General features: G+C 36.9%; 1 protein-coding gene across 5 annotated transcripts in view; it reads left to right on the top strand.

Moving 5' to 3' along the window:
• Positions 1–16,992, top strand: part of CENPC (centromere protein C) — a 64,596-nt gene extending 47,604 nt beyond the window's left edge. For 3 of the 5 annotated variants that reach the window (XM_005868887.2, XM_014541802.1, XM_014541803.1), the window contains exons 14-19: positions 3,105–3,209; positions 4,403–4,531; positions 10,930–11,025; positions 13,421–13,575; positions 15,589–15,679; positions 16,781–16,992. In XM_005868887.2, the coding sequence (XP_005868949.1) occupies positions 3,105–3,209; positions 4,403–4,531; positions 10,930–11,025; positions 13,421–13,575; positions 15,589–15,679; positions 16,781–16,851 (647 nt within the window). In that variant the 3' untranslated portion in view covers positions 16,852–16,992. The remainder of the gene's footprint in view (positions 1–3,104; positions 3,210–4,402; positions 4,532–10,929; positions 11,026–13,420; positions 13,576–15,588; positions 15,680–16,780) is intronic. The other 2 variants (XM_014541804.1, XM_014541805.1) reach the window with 2 other exon arrangements.
• Positions 16,993–17,538: the final 546 nt, after the last annotated feature.

The raw sequence follows: 17,538 nt of genomic DNA, 5'->3' as shown, positions 1-17,538 counted from the left end.
GGTGAGGGGCTGAGGGCCATTTTCAGGCTGGTGGGTGACTTAAGCTCCCAACCTCTCCTTTTTTTCTTTTTTTCTTCTGGGATTTATTTACCTTCTATAATTGAAACTTTGTAGCCTTGAGAGGAGCTCAGAGCCGGCCAGGGCGGGTGGGAGGGAAGCCTCCTGCTCTCTCCAGCTCCGTGGCCACGGCCAGCTGAAAGCAGGTATCTGGGGTTTATTTACCTTCTATAATTGAAACTTTGTTGCTTTGAGTGGAGCTCAGTGCCCGCTGCGGCAAGCGGGAAGCTTGGCTTCCTCCATCATTGGGGCAACCAAGCCTCCTGCTCGCTACAGCTCCGTGGCTGCCGGCCGCCATCTTGGTTGGGTTAATTTGCATATAGTCGCTCTGATTGGCTGGTGGGCATGACTTAAGGCATAACGAAGGTATAGTCAATTTGCATGTTTGTCTTTTATTAGTGTAGATAGGTGATTGCTGTGGACTAGGAGTCCAGGCACAGATTAGGTGTATCCTCTGTTTAAGGGTTTTATAGGCTGTAGTCAAAAGTGTCAGCCTGGGCTGTAGTCTCATCTGAGGCTTAGAGTCCTTTTCCAAGGTCATGTGCTTATTAGCATAATTTAGTTCCTTGAAATGGTAGGACTAAGGTACCTGTTTTTGTTTGTTTGTTTGTTTTCAGCTTCTAGAGGCCACCTGCCAGTATGGCAATTTGCTTCTTTTCATAGGCCACTCAAAGTATGGCAGGTTGCTTCTTCAAAGTCACCAAGGAAGACTTTCTCCCTGCTTCTGCTAGATAGTGTTTTATGTGTATAATATTTGTACATTGTCATATATATATATTTTTTTTTTAAATATATTTTATTGATTTTTTACAGAGAGGAGGGGAGAGGGATAGAGAGTTAGAAACATCGATCAGCTGCCTACTGCACACCCCCTACTGGGGATGTGCCCGCAACCAAGGTACATGCCCTTGACCGGAATCGAACCTGGGACCTTTCAGTCCGCAGGCCGACGTCCTATCCACTGAGACAAACCAGTCAGGGCTGTACATTGTCATATATATAATCCTAATGGAATCACAGGAGTGACTTCCCATCACCTTTGTCATATGCTATTCATGAGAAGAGATCACAGGTCCCACATGCATCCTGGGGGAGGGGATTATATAGGGCCTAACCTCAGTGCTGATGAGGGTGTATCTACTACTTAATGCTAATGTAATTTGGGATTTATAAGTGCCAAGTAAGGATTTTCATGATAATACTTTAAAATCCAGATTATCTTAAAAGTTGGTCTGGTGGGGAGGAAAATAGGGGCAGAAAAGGGATAATACAAGTACAGTAGTTCATTCTTATCCATAGTTTCAGTTATCCGTGGTCAACTATGGTCTGAAAATATTACATGGAAAAGTTTCAGAAATAAACAGCTCTAGCTTTAAATTGCCTGCCATTCTGAGTAGTGTGATGAAATCTTGCACTGTTCTGCTTCATCCCAATCCGGGATGTGAATCATCCCTTTGTTCAGGGATGATTCAGTGTATCCATGCTTTAGTTACTTAGTAGCTGTCTGGGTTATCAATGTACTGTTGTGGCTTTGCAGTGCTTGTGTTCAAGTAACTCGTATTTTACTTAATAATGGCCCCAATGTGCAAGAATAGTAATGCTGGAAATTCAGATATGCCAAAGAGGAGCCATAAAGGGCTTCCTTTAAGTGAAAAGGTATGTATGTATGTATAGGAGAAACATAGTATATATAATGTTTGGTACTATTTGCAGTTTTGGGCATCTATTGGGGGTCTTGGAACATATCCCCAGTTGAAAAGGGGGGACTATTGTAGTCTGAAAGTGTTTCATTTTACCAAATGACAAAAAAGAGAACAGCATATCTTCATAAGGAATATAGTTTTTTATATAATCATGAAAAAAATAGGAGTTTGATGTTTTGAGTGTCAGGAATGGGAAGGTAAGCAATAGTAGAGTGAAAAAGCACAGTACAACTTTACAGTCACCAAGGAGAGGGGAGAAAAGAAATGGTCATTTGATCAAACCAACAAAAATTAGAAGTATCACTAATATAACTTAAAATATAAAATAAGATGGAAGGAATAAAGGTCAGGTTGTTACACTAAATAAGTATGAATGAATTGAATTCCTCTACTAAGAGACTATCAGATTTGGTTCAATAATACAAATTCACCTATATGTTTTAAGGAACACTTAAAACAAGTTTTAAAATAAAATTTTGTTAAAGAATTAGATAGGCTAATGTAAATAAAAATAAAATAGTGCAATTTTAATATTAGACAAAATGGAATTTAAGGTTAAAATAAAAGTGTTGAACAGAGGGTATAGAAGAACATACAATGGCATGAACAATTTATGAAGAAGTTAGGAAAATTAAACAACTAGTAACTAAAATATGTAAGAAAAAATAAGCAAGGAGATTTTCATTCAAACAATACAGTTAGACTGGGAAATTTAGACAGCTCTAGCAAACAAAAAGTAAGAGCATAGGAATTTGATTATATAGCCAGTTTAGTATATAACACTTTGCATTGTTCAAATAAAGCGAATGGATATGTATATTATACACACAAACATATGCACACATATGATTACCCCAATTTACACATTTCCTATTATGGAGCATTTAGATGGCTTTCATTTTAAATTTTTGTTTTCTGTTTCTATTTTAAACAGTACTACTATAATTGTTCTTTTACCTATAGCTTTGCCCATTTTTGTGAATATTTTTGTGAACAAACTCATTTTCTCGAAATGAAATTTGAGTCAAAGAGTATTATAATTATAGGTATTGTCAAATTGTCTTCAATCATTTTACATTTCTACCTAAAATATGAGAATTCCTGTGTACCTTTAAACATCATTAACCCTGGGTATTATCAGTTTTTTAAATCTTTGCCAATCTAGTAGCCTAGTTCTTCATTGGCATTTTTTAAAGTATTAGCACAAATATATCAACTTTTTTTTTTTAAATGTTTTGTCTGAAAGCATTATTAGTGTTCTAGAAGGTAATATTCTTTCCACTGCAAAGTATCAGTCAACTAAACATTTATATGTCTTCAATTTTGTCTAATATCTTTATACAGTATTGCCCTCCAACACACCAAACCTGCGCAGGACCAAGAGAATACGATTGAAACCTTTGGAATACTGGCGGGGGGAGCGAGTAGATTATCAAGAAAGGAAATCGGGTAAAATTTACACTCTAATGTCTGAGAGTAAAAAATGATCATGAAGATTGCTAGTTTACTTGTATACATTAAGTGCTAAGCATTGTTCTACATAATTAGTCATCATATCCCCATAATGTAACAGGAATAGATTGAAATCCAGATTTCTCTAATTACTATAGAGATGCTGATTTCTTTTTCTTTGTGGTAGTAATTAGTGCGGCTTTATAGAGTGTTATTATTTCAATACTATGTAACAAGATTTCTAATTTCATAAAATTAAGCATAAATCAGAACATGAGAAAATTATAACTGGCAAAGATTAAGTATTCCTTTATTATTAATCTCACTAGAGGCCTGGTGCATGAAATTGGTGCATAGGCCTGGGGTGGGGGGGGTTCCTCAGCCCAACCTGCACCCTCTCCAATCCGGGAACCCTCAGGGAATGTCCTACTGACGGCTTAGGCCCGCTCCCCGTGGTTCTCTGCTGTCTGTGGGGCCCACTTGGCTGCTCCCGGGTCGCTGCGGGCAACGGCCAAGCGGGCCCTGCTGTGTGCGGTCTGCGGGACCTGCTTGGCCACTCCCTGGTCACTGCCAGTGACGGCCAAGTGGGCCCTGCCCTCAGTGGCCGCCCCCTGGGACTGGAGCACTCCAGCAGGGCTGAGAGTACTGGGCACTGCCAGCTTGTGGCTATGGGCACCACCATCTTTGTGTCAGAGTGATGGTTAATTTGCATATTACTCTTTTATTAGATAGGATTCCATTTCATCATCATATATTTCTACAGCAATGGTAGAGGGCGGACATGAAAGTATAGTCAGTGTTATCCTGCAGTTATTTCTTCTCTTTGATGGATAAATCTAAAGTCAAAGGACTAAACTCAGATGTGGATTGCTATAATTATTTCATTGCTGCCTTTTGTTTGTTATAAACCTTCACTGATGACTATTGTTTTTAAGCAACAGAGGTCATTTAATCATTTTTTTTCCATTTAATCATTTAATTAGTGCTTTCTAGATTTAGGATAGTAGAGACATTAGTGAAATGGGTTGGTATTTATGTTATTTGAAGTACTAGTTATAGAATATAGGAATAATAATATATTCTTTTGTACTTTGTAAAGACATTGCTGTAATAATTTAAAGAGTTCTGATTCAAAGTTTTCACTTCCCCAGGTATAATACTTTTATCTTTTTTTTGTTATTAAATTTCAGGAGGATTTGTGATCGGTGGAATATTGTCTCCCGAAACAGTATCGTCTAAAAGAAAGGCAAAAGGAGATACGAAAAAAGCCAAGCAGATAGTTAATAGGAAAAGGATCTGTCTTGATAACGATGAAAGAAGTATGAACTTATTTCTGAAAATAACATTTAGATTATTTTATAAATAACTGCTTTGAAAAGTATCTTTTTTCTAATTTTGAAATTACCTATGAAAACTTCAGGTGTTAGGGTAAATCAGTTTTTATTGGTTTTTATAGAGGATGGAAGGGAGAGAAAGAAACATCAATGTGAGAGTGAAACATCAACTGGCTGCCTTCTACATGCCCCCTACTGGCGATTGAGCCTGCAAGTTGGGCATGTGTTCTGATTGGGAATCGAGCTTGCAACCTTTCTGTGTACAGGGAGACACCCAACCAACTGAACCACACTGGCCAGGGCGGGTAAATTAACTTTTTAATGTCCTCTATTCCCCCCACCCCCAAATTTTGAAACTAAACTTATTTAATTTTTTTAAATCTTTAGATTCTTTAATGTATTTTTCAATTACAGTTGACATTCAATATAATATTGATTTCAGGTCAACAGTATATAGTGGTTAGATATTTATATAACTTAGGAAGTGATCCCCCGATAAGCCTAGTACTCTACTGGCACCATATAAAATTATTACAATCTTATTGACTATATTCCCTATGTTGTACTTTACATCCCATGACTCTTTTATAACTATCAATTTGTACTTTTTAATTCCTTCATCTTTTTTACCTAGCCTCCTACTGACATCACCCCACCGCCCACCCCCCAAATCTGGCAACAGTTTGTTCTCTGTATCTGTGTCTATTTCTGTTGTTCATTTGTTTTTGTTTTTAATTTTTTTTCTTTATTGATTAAGGTATTAAATATGTGTCCTTATCCCCCCTTTGCCCCCCTCCCCACCCTCCCACTCATGCCCTCACAACCCTGGTTAGCTTCCTCATGATTCCCATAAGACTTGTGAATGACTCCCTTGTTTACCTGCTTCTATAAACTTAGGCTCCCTTCCTTTTCTTTAAGACATTTCCCATTAATAAATGTTCTCCCTACTGCAACAGCCTGAATAAAATTATATCCATAATTGACGGGTGTACTTTGTCTTTCACACTTTCATAAAGAGGGGACTGGTGCTGACGGGTTTATTTTTAGCCTCAAAGATAATGTCTATTGGAAAATCTGCATTAACAACAGTGACAAAAGAACTCTTGCTAATCAACAACAGACAACCAAAGGCTGCACTCCCTCAGCAGAAAGCCAGTGTGGAGCTCAGTTTCAGAGCAGGGAATAAATACCAGTTCCAGAGGCTGACAGAAACTTGATTCAAGCAGATGGGTGGACAAAAAGGGACTGTTGGAGTCTTGGTCAGTTTGGCTCAGTGTATAGAGCAGTGGTTCTCAACCTTCTGGCCCTTTAAATACAGTTCCTCATGTTGTGACCCAACCATAAAATTATTTTTGTTGCTACTTCATAACTGTAATGTTGCTACTGTTATGAATCGTACTGTAAATATCTGAAATGCAGGATGGTCTTAGGCGACCCCTGTGAAAGGGTCGTTCGACCGCCAAAGGGGTCGCGACCCACAGGTTGAGAACCGCTGCTCTAGGTCCATCCATGGTTGTCACAAATGGTGAGATTTCATTCTTTTTTATGGCCGACTGATATTTTATTGTATATATGTATCACAATTTATCCATTGGTCTATCTATGGACACTTAGGTTACTTCCATTTCTTGGCTAGTGTAAATAATACTGCAATAATCATAGCAGTATATATATCTTTTCAAATTAGTGTTTTAGATTTCTTTGGATAAATACCCAGAAGTGAAATTTCTGGGTCATAAGGTAGTTTTTTTGTGTTTTGTTTTGTTTTGTTTTGTTTTTCTTAATATATTTTATTGATTTTTTACAGAGAAGAAGGGAGAGGGATAGAGAGTTAGAAACATCGATCAGCTGCCTCCTGCACACTCCCTACTGGAGATGTGCCCGCAACCAAGGTACATGCCCTTGATCGGAATTGAACCTGGGACCTTTCAACAGGCCAATGCTTGATCCACTGAGCCAAACTGGTTAGGGCGTGTTTTTTTTTGTGTGTTTTTTTTTGAGGAACTTGCATACTGTGTATCATAGTGACTGCACCAATTTACATTTCAACAATGCATTAGAGTTCTCTTTTCTCCACATTCTTGCCAGTACTTCCTGTTTATTGTTATTGATGATAGCCATTCTGACAGGAATGAGGTGGTATCTCATTGTGGTTTAATATAATTAATTAATGTATTTATTTGTTTGATTTTTAGAATACATTTATTGAAGGTGGGAAGAGTGAAACAAGGAAAAACCTAGAATATAAGGAGCAACAGGAGATTAGGCAAGGCTCCTTTGGCTCTCTAGGAACTTTTGGGAAAAAAGTTAGCCAAGATGGGGCTGCTGTAAGCTCACTGCAAAGTCAGAAAAAAGGGAGCCCATTGTTCCCATGGTTGTAAGTCTATAAGAGAAAGACAATTTACTTGGAAAGGATATGCTTCATTGTGATTTTAATTTGCATTTCTTTGATGATTAGTGATGTTGAGCATTTTCATGTCTGTTGACCATCTGTGTGTTTTCTTTGGAGAAATGTCTATTCAAGTTCTCTGGCCATTTTAAAATTGGTTTTTGCTAAGTTGTAAGCCATTATTGGAAGTATCACTGGCTGATTTCTTCTTCTATTTAGTAAGTTGTCTTTTTGTTTGGTTAATGGTTTCCTTGGTTGTGCAAAAACTTTAATTTGATGTAGTCCCATTGGATTATTTTTTTTGTTTGGTTTGGCCTATTGAAGAGATGTATCTAAAAAGTTGTTACTTAGGGTGAAGTATAAGATTTTACTGCCGATGTTTTCTTCTAGGAGTTTTATTTTTAAAAATTATATTGTTCAAAGTATTATATATGTCCCTTTTCTCTAGGAGTTTTATGATTTTGGGTCTTGCATTTAAATCTCTTGTAGGCACCTTATGTATGTCTTATTTTCTTATCCATTTAACCACCCTATATCTTTTAATTAGAGCATCTAATTCGTTTTCATTTAATTGATAGGTATTAGTTATTGCCATTTTATTAATTGTTTTCTGATTATTTTTGTAGTTTCTGTTCCTTTCTTATTCTCTTGCTCTCATCTCTTGTATGTTGGTGACTTTCTAGGGTTTTGTTTGTTTGGATTCTTTTTTTGTTTTTGTTTTTTTCTAATTTCTTGTTTGTCTCTTGTGAATTTTTGGATTGTGGTTACCATGTGCTTCATGTATATACCAAGCTATGTTTATAGCAGTGTATTTTAAATTGATGGTTGCTTAAATTTGAACATATTCTAAAATCACCACTATTTTTAATTGCCCTTCTACATTTATGTTTTTGTCATTATTTTTACTTCCTTTTTGTGTGTGTGTGTGTATTCCTTAATTTACTATTGTTATTATACATTTTAATTGCCCTTCTACATTTATGTTTTTGTCATTATTTTTACTTCCTTTTTGTGTGTCTGTGTGTGTATTCCTTAATTTACTATTGTTTTTATACATGATCTTGATCTTCCAACTTTTGCCTTTTAACCTTTGCACTAGCTTTATAGTTGGTTGATTTATTGCTTTTATTATATGTTTGTTTCTATTAGTGAGAAATTTTCTTTTTTATATTTTTATTTATATTTTTTATTTTTCAAAAATATTTTTTGATTAGAAGTCCCTTTAATATTTCTTGTAATACTGGATTGGTGGTGGTGAGAATTCCTTTAGCTTTTTCTTGCTTCAGAAGCTCTTTATCTCTCCTTAAGTTCTAAATTATAGATCGGCTGGATAGAGTAGTCTTGGTTGTGGGTTCTTGCTTTTCATTACTTTGAATATTTCATGCCAATCCCTTCTATTCTACAATGTTTCTGTTGAGAAATCAGTTGACAGTCATATAGGAGCTACTTTGTATAAAACTGTTTGCTTTCTTCTTGCTGCTTTTAAGATTCTATTTTTGTCTTTAACTTTTGGCATTTTAATTATGATGTGTCTTGGTGTGGGCCTCTTTGGGTTTATCTTGTTTGGAACTCTGCTTCTAGATTTGTATGTCTATTTTCTTTGCCACGTTAGGGAAGTTTAAGTCATTATTTCTGATACAGGTTTTCAATCTTATGCTTTCTCTCTTCCCCTCTGGACCCCTGTCATAGGTGATGTTGTCCCAGAGGTTTCTTAAACTATCCCCATTTTTATTTATCCTTTTTGCTGTCCTCGTTGGGTATTTTCTACTATCTTGTGTTCCAAATCACTGATTTGATTCTCTGCTTCATCTAATCTGTTGTTGATTCCATCTAACTAAAATGTGTTCTTCATTTCAGTTAGTTGTATTCTTCATTTCTGACTGATTCTTTTTCATGTTTTTTACCTCTGTGTAAAGTCTCACTAATTACATCTATTTCCCCCCTAAGTTTATTGAGTATCCTTATAATCAGTGTATTGAACTCTAACTGCTAAATTGCTTGCCTCCATTTTATTTAGTTTTTTCCTCAGTTTTGTCCTGTTATTTCATTTAGGGCATGTTTCTCTGTCTCTTCATTCTGGCTGGCTACCTTTGTTTTTCTCTCTACATATTAGGTAAATCCTTTACATCTCCTAGTCTTGGCTGGGTGGCATTATGTAGTAGGAATTCTGTGGGGTCTAGTGGCATAATCTCTCGGTCACCTTAGCTGGTTGCTCCAGGTGTGTCCCTTGTGTATGTTTATGTGTCTTTATATTGTAGTTGAGCCTGCATTGCTTTTGGCTCATCAGTTGGTGGGATTGACTCTGGCTGAATGGCTGTATGGAATGGCCTTTATATACCTGACAAGGTGTTGTGTGGGGTCTGGCCTCACAAAGTGGGATTCATTGTGTTAATTGTGTGGTGCTCTTGTATTGTCTGAAGCCAGACAGTGCGTGTGTTAGTTCTGGAGCCTCTTGGGAGCTACTGTGGTGCAGGCCCAGGTCAGCTGTTACTTGTGTCCTGCCTGGGCCATATGGTAAGAGCTACAGTGTGATATGTGATTGGTAGTTGCTGTGCTGAGCTTGGAGGCACCAGGGAGAGGCTATGCTGCAAACTGAGGCCAGCTGTCACTTGTGCTGGGCTTTGGACCAGCTGTCATTCATGCAGGGCATGCCAAGGCCAGCTACTTCTTATCTGTGGTTTGTGGATCTTTGAAAGATTTTAGGGAAGTCCCCAGCACTGACTGAGGCAAGTTACTTGCGTGGAACAACCACTGAAAGAGGTTTGGGCCTGGTGCAGGAGTTAGGTGGGGTATGTTCTCAGGGAATCACCAGGGTGTGGCGAGTGTTGTTAGCCAGGTTAATGGGGACTCAGACTTGGTGTCTACCTGCTCCTGTAGGCTTTGTGTGGGGAGGGCTCAACAAAGGGACAATGCCACTTTTGTCCAGAGAGAGTAGCCACTCCAGCCCTTGCCCTGAAGCCAGACAATTCATTTTCTCCTCTAATGTCCCAAGTACTTTTTGAGTTGCTGTCCTGACTCGACCTTAGAGTGAATGTTTGTGAATGAGTGAGTCTATGCTTGGGTTTGCATGGGTCTCCAGTAGCTCTCTGTCTCATCCAGACAGAATTCCCACTGACGTTCACAGATGTTGTGGGGACTCATTTTTCCCCAGCACTGGTGCTCTAGAGCAGCGGCCGCCAACCTTTTGGACCTCACGGACCACCGGTTGGCGACCGCTGCTCTAGAGTGGCAGGCCTAGTGTAGCTCCGGGTCCTCTCGTTCCTCAGGGGCATCTCCACAGCTGAGCTATACCTCCCCATTCTTAACACCACATGTAGATATAGGAACATCCCGTTTCATGTCTCCACTTCTCCTACCAGTCTCCATGTGGCTTCTTTTTATATCCTTAGTTACAGGAATTTCTGTTCAGCTTGTCTTCAGGTGATCCTCCTGGGTGTTGGTTCTATAATTTAGTTGTAATTTTGCTGTGGGTATGAGAGGTGGAGAGCACAGCACTTATCTACTCTGCCATCTTGATGGGTAGTCCAAACTAATTTTATTCTTAAAAATAAAAATCATTAATAGCACAGTATAAAACATTTCCACATTAGTAAATAGCCCTGTCAAATGAAGCTTACCTTTTTCAAGCCCAAGTATGGTTAAAATAGACTTTTTGATGAATTCTTTCTAAAAAGTATTGCATACTTCCGGCTCTCTTAGAGAATATGCAAAACCATTTAACTTCTTGGTGCAAAAGTTCAAGAGTTGTCACGTTTCTACAGGCCTACCGAAAATAAGAAATTTAGGATGTTTGCTTCTATATTAAATCGTTATTGTTTTGGAGTTATTGTGAATCAGAATGGTCATTTATAAGTAGGAAGAGATGTTATGCCTCTGGCAATTCTTCTTTACAACTTGTCCAAAGCTGTATTTCATACTAGATGTTTTTCAAATTGAAAAGAATTTTAAGTAAGCAGTTTGTATGTCAATTGTATCTTTTTTTTTTTTTTTGCAGAGAAAGAATTAGTCATAGATCTGAATATACCTCTGGGAGATCCTTTGCAGCCAACGTGGGTAAGGGATCCGGAAACAAGAAAGATTATTCTCATGGGTAAGATCAGAATAATATTGAACATGCTTAATTTAATAGCTAGGAAGTACAAACTGCTGGCTTGATGACCTGCCCACTTTCTCTTTCTCTTCCTAGCTCTTTCTGAGCCAAAGTCCAGTAGAGGGTCTAATTCCAATAAGCAGCCCATATAAGGAATACTCAGGGGAGCATTGACAGCAAACAACTTTCAGGGGGCATATAGTACCATGCATTTGTCCTCTGGGATACAAGTGCTAATACCATCAGGAGTGTTGCCTTCCCCAATAGGAAAACCAGGCATTCTTTGACATGGAGACAAGGGCTGTTTTTGGGGAACTGTAGCAAGTTAGCTGGCAGACACTAGGATACACTCTTACTGTGAGACCAAAAAGGAATTGTGGACAGGATTTAGATAACCTTCTTGGCAGTGATATTCCAGTAATTATACCTGGGACATGAAACTTTTGAGAGGATGACTAGCAAGTGCATCAATCAGCCAATCAGATGCCACACTTAACCTTCGGGTAGGCACAAGGTCGTAGAAACCTGCTGCTGTATTGAATAGACATTAAACCAGGGGTCCTCAAACTTTTTAAACAGGGGGCCAGTTCACTGTCCCTCAGACCGTTGGAGGGCCGGACTATAGTTTAAAAAAAAAACTATGAACAAATTCCTATGCACACTGCACATATCTTATTTTGAAGTAAAAAAACAAAACGGGAACAAATACAATATTTGTATTTGCATGTGGCCCGCGGACCGTAGTTTGAGGACCCCTGCATTAAACAGTTAGTGTCTTGGATGACCATGGGAGGTCCCAAGGAATGCGTGTAGTGTGGTGGGAGTAAGTAGGAGACACTAAGGTATTTATCAACCAGGCAGTGTTTATATATAGGAAATACTTAAATGTTTTAACAACTGTTATGACTGTTTCAGTGAGTACCAAGGACTATTTATCCTAAGTCATAGAACAAATAGGTCCAACTAGAGAAGCTATAATGATGTTCACACTTAAAATTTTGGCTGTGAAATAGGTTCCATTTGACTTCTTAAATAACAAACATTTCTATATTCAGATTGTTTATTTGGTAGTGGAGGTAGAAGTACAGAGAATTTTGTTTAGTGTAGTGTCTTAATTAAAAACATTGCTGTTCTGTACCAGGTTAGAAAAGTTGTGAGTATTGTTAGGAGTTCATCACTTTTTGTATGTTTATTGAGTCTGTGTATTTTCTATATCCTGTATATTTTCTATTTCTAATATGAGATATAGAAAACATTCCAAAATATCCAAGGAAACAGTCAGAAGCTGATGATAGAAGAATGTATTAATTATAGAACTGCAAAGTTTTATGAGTAAAAAGAAATTCAAAAGGGAGATAGTAATTTGTGAGCAATAGTTAGAACTCCAGTTACTTAGAGCCTTTACCTGATAAATAAAAATGTTATTTAATAATCAGTTAATTGCAAAGGACTCTATTGGCATGGTAATGGTACATTGGTATTGTGGGCTATGTTAAACATTTAAAATGTATGGAAGTCTTTCTTTTTCTTGTCTCTTAGCTACTTTTGTTTTTCATTTGAGCTATAATGGAAAAAAAAACAATACTGCCATTATTATTAACAGCTAAGACTTTAATGTTTACTTTGTGCCAGTGTTTTAAATACTTTATACAAATTAACTCATTTGATATTTAACATAGATGAGCTATTATTATTTTATAGAAAAGGCAATGTAAGCACAGAAAAAGGATAAATAACTTGGCTAAGGTTACACAGCTTGTAAGATAGAATTTGACATCTGGCATTCTAGCGCCAGAGTCAATGATCTTGATTTCATTTCTTTTGTCTTTCTAAGGCAGGTTTATTTAATTTAATATATATATTTATTGATTTCAGAGAGGAAGGGAGAGAGATAGAAACATCAGTGATGAGAGAGAATCATTGATTGGTTGCCTCCTGCACACCCCCTACTGGGGGAGTGGTGATCCAGCCCCTAACCCAGGCATGTGCCCTTGGTCAGACTCGAACCTGGGACCCTTTAGTCTGCAGGTTTGACCCTTTAGTCTGATGCTCTATCCCAGGGGTCCTCAAACTACGGCCCACGGGCCACATGCAAATACAAATATTGTATTTGTTCCCGTTTTGTTTTTTTACTTCAAAATAAGATATGTGCAATGTGCATAGGAATTTGTTCATACTTTTTTTTAAAACTATAGTCCGGCCCTCCAACGGTCTGAGGGACATGAACTGGCCCCCTGTTTAAAAAGTTTGAGGACCCCTGCTCTAGCCAAACCTGCTAGGGCCTTAAGGTAGGTTTATATCTAGAAATGACTATTGTAATTATGTGTATATATGTTAGATTGTTGAGCAATGTCATTGCTGTTGCTTTATAATTATATTAATATTTTTCCCTTAGAGCTTTTAAGGCCACGAGATACATACACATTTTCAGTTGAGCAGGATGAGTTGAAAGTGTATAAAACATTGGATACACCCCTTTTTTCTACTGGAAAATTGATATTAGGACCTCATCAAGAAAAGGGAAAGCAGCATGTTGGCCGGGACACATTGGTGAGTATATTTCTCCATATATTTTTGCTATTGGTACATTTCTATTTTATTAGACATGATGAGGCATTAAAAATGCTATTTCCTTATGCACAGGTAATTTTTGTTGTTGTTATATCTGTTTAGAGTAAACCAATGGTTATTTAAAAGTTCCTTTTCAATGTGTAGCAGTGTACCCTTGAAATTCAGAAGTTTAACCCTTTTTGGTCCAACCTCGAGGCTGACTCAACAGACCAGGCGCTTAGAGCAGGTCCAACGTCGAGCAATAAGAACATTAAAAAGTTCAACATTCAATCCCGTCAATTAATTTGGACCAGACTGTTTGAATTCCAAAAATAACATTGGACCACAAAGGGTTAAGGAATGGTCTTTACTTAAATGAATCTTAGAATATTGGTTTGCACAGAAATCATTCGAATTTTAGTCCTGGAGGGGGTTATTAAGATTTAGTCTAAATCTCACTTCTTTGATCATGCAGTTTAGCAATAGAGGTTAAAAAACTTCTTCCAAATCATGTACGTAGTTAGCAGCAGACTGAAAATTGGGAGCTAGTATATATATTTCTGCATTTTGAATTTGAAAATTATAGAATTTTAAAAACACAGGATACTTTATAATTACTGAATTAGTAGAAATTATTGGAAAAACATTTGTACCCATTGACCTCTGACTCACAGGTCAAATTTTTCCTAGGAAAATAAATGAAAAGTTAGGGAAGCTAAGCATATGTAATTATTCACTGTAACTTTGACAGCAGTTGCAGTAATTAGAAACCATTGAATTGTTCTACAGGAAGAAAATTATTATATTTACATTTTGACTTAATAATGAGATAAATCATTATCCCATATAATCCTATATAATAAAAGCCTAATATGCTAAGTGTCTGACCATTTGTTTAATCAGTTGCTATGATGCGCACTGATCACCAGGGGGCAGACACTCTGACTGGTAGGTTAGCTTGTTGCTGGATCAGGACTGGGCTAGACGGGGCCGGATACGCCCTGGAGCCCTCCTGCAGTCCCTCCCTGGCCCCAATCATGCACCAGTGGGGTCCCTCGGCCTGGCTTGCACCCTCTCTCAATCCGGGACCCCTCAGGGGATGTAGGAGAGCCAGTTTCGGCCTGAGTGATGTGTGAAGAACAGAAATAAAGCAGAAGAAGAGAGAAAATAATCAAATGAGCAAAGTGTAGAAATATTTGAAAGCTAGGCAATAAATGTTCCCAAATATAAAAAACAAAACAAAAATTAAAAAAGTGATAGCAACTCACTTAGAAGAGCCAGTTTCTTAGAGAAATGTCTGATTCCAGGCCTTTGGCTGAACTTGGAATATTTTTATCAGACCTAGTAGCAACCTTTCAAAGACCTTTATGATTGAATCATAAGATCTCAGAATCTAACTTGAAGATACTCTGATTGGAGAAAGATATGAAAACTTGATTGACCACATGAAAATTACAACTAAACTACAGAACAGCCACCATTCAAAACCAGAAAATTAAAGAAGCCACATTGAGACTATGGAGACAACAAACTGCTGGCCCCACACCCACATGTGGCAGATAAAAATTGGGTGGTAAGGGCTTATGCCAGTGATGGCGAACCTATGAACTCATTTTTTGGGTTGATTTTTCTTTGTTAAATGGCATTTAAATATATAAAATAAATATCAAAAATATAGGTCTTTGTTTTACTATGGTTGCAAATATCAAAAAATTTTTCTATGTGATACGGCACCAGAGTTAAGTTAGGGTTTTTCAAAATGCTGACATGCCGAACTCTAAAGGATCGTCATCACTGGCTTATGCTATTAGATAGGGGCCATCTAGATAATCCAGGATAATTCTCCCATTTTGAGGTCCCTTTTGCTATGTACCATGACAAATTATGGAGATTATAACACATGGACATCTTTCTAAGGCAGTTATTCTACCTACCACATTCCTTATATTTCTTTGGAGTATAGTTGTTGTGATGGTTCAATTTGAAATGAAATTTTAATTTTGAATTTTACAGGTTTTTTATGTTAACTTTGGTGACCTTTTATGTACCTTACATGAAACATCTTATGTAATAACAACTGGGGATTCATTCTATGTTCCTTCAGGTAAGAGTAATTAATGATATTTTTTTCACATGGTTAAATATTTATGTAGCTGCTCATGAGCAAATAAAAATGAAGTGTGGTCAAAATGAAGTGTGATGTGACTGATGCCAAAGAAGTGTGATAAATATTTTCTTTGAATTTTGTACATTAGTGTTTTGATACATGAAAATTGAATGAGTTGGTTTCTTTATTGCTGAATATGAAAATCTGTTGTTGTATCCAGGGTGGAGGGAAAATTATTTCCCTTGGATTATCTCTAAGACATTATGTAGTCAAACAGTTTTTAGTAGTTCATTTTAAACATATAGAATAGTATGGTTCATCAGTTATTGAAAGGATCTTTGGAAATAGGAATATTAATTTGTTCATTCATTTCAAAAATGTTACTGAAAGTCTGTCAAGCTTTGCTCTAAGAATGTGGGATATATAACAAAACAGGCAAAATTTCCTGCCCTCGTTGAGCTTACATTCTAATGAAAGGAGACAGTAATAGTAGTTATGTTTGTATAGTCTTTTATGTATGTCAGCACTGTAATGAACACTTTACATTTTATTAACTCAGTTTATCTTAGTATGTATCAATTTCCAATATATAGAAAGTCACAGTATGGTACTCAATGCTATGAGTCTGTCTTTGTTTTCTGTTAATCTGTATTTTACTTTAGCTATTATTTATTACCTAATTTATGTAAGAATAGCATTTGCCTTTTTTTTTAACTTTGAGATTTTATTTTACTAAATATTTTACCTTTTATATTTACCTATTTATACATATGTCTAGGGGAATCCATAGCCGTTCCCAAACCCTAATAACCATTGGGCTCCGAGAGATTTTATTTTCTTGCATCCTTGTCTAATTTATTTTTATGTTTATTATCAATATGATATGAAATTAACATCCTTTTAAGCCTTATGTGGATCACAAGGGATGGTTAACTCTTGGATTTTTTAATTAATGGAGTTAAGTAATAGGTACTTTGGGTTAGATGAATTGATTTTGGGTACCATATATTTTAACTGTGTTAGTCATGGCCAAACATTTAATCAAAAGAAATCATCTTATGGGAGTAAGTTTTAATTTTATTTTCTTATCACTTCTAGGTAATTATTACAACATCAAAAATCTTCTGAATGAGGACAGTGTTCTTCTTTTTACTCAGATAAAAAGATGAAAGATGAAGCAAAATTTAAATATGTGTATATATATTATATGCACACATGCATACACATGTATAATAGTTTATGTAGTTGGTACATTTGACTTGTAATTATTTGTGATTTTTAAAATAAAAATTTTATTTAGTTTGTGTGTACTTATATCTGATAAATATTTCAAACTCCTATATGTATCTTCTAACTAGAGGCCCAGTGCACAAAATTCATGCTTCTTGTCTGCTGTTGGATCTCTGTATATTATTCTTTATTTCAGTCAGTGTATGCTTAATTTCTAGTTGGTCCTTTTTCATATCCTCGAGGGTCTCACTAAATTTATCGGCGGTTTCTAGAAAATTCTTGAAAAACCTTATAACCGTGGTTTTGAACTCTATATCCAGTAGTTTGCTTTCCTCCATTTCTGTCATTTGTGACCTGTTTCTTTGTCTCCCCATTTTTTATGCTTCCCTGTGTTGGTAGAGTGGCTTTGTGTGCTAGGTGTCCTATAGGGCCCAGTGGCTCAGCCTCCCCAATTACCTGAGGTGGACACTCTTGGTGCACCCCTTTGTGGGCTTTGTGCACAGTCTTGTTGTAGTTAAGCCTTGATTGTTGTAGGTATCACTGGGAGGAATTGACCTCCAGGCCAATTGGCTGTGAGAATCAGCTGTGTCTACAGTGGGAGAACTTCTGTGCTGGAGACACCCCTC

The sequence above is a fragment of the Myotis brandtii genome, unplaced genomic scaffold (genome assembly GCF_000412655.1).
Source record: "Myotis brandtii unplaced genomic scaffold, ASM41265v1 scaffold28, whole genome shotgun sequence".
Classification (NCBI taxonomy): domain Eukaryota; kingdom Metazoa; phylum Chordata; class Mammalia; order Chiroptera; family Vespertilionidae; genus Myotis; species Myotis brandtii.
This window is presented reverse-complemented; position numbering and strand designations above follow the sequence as displayed.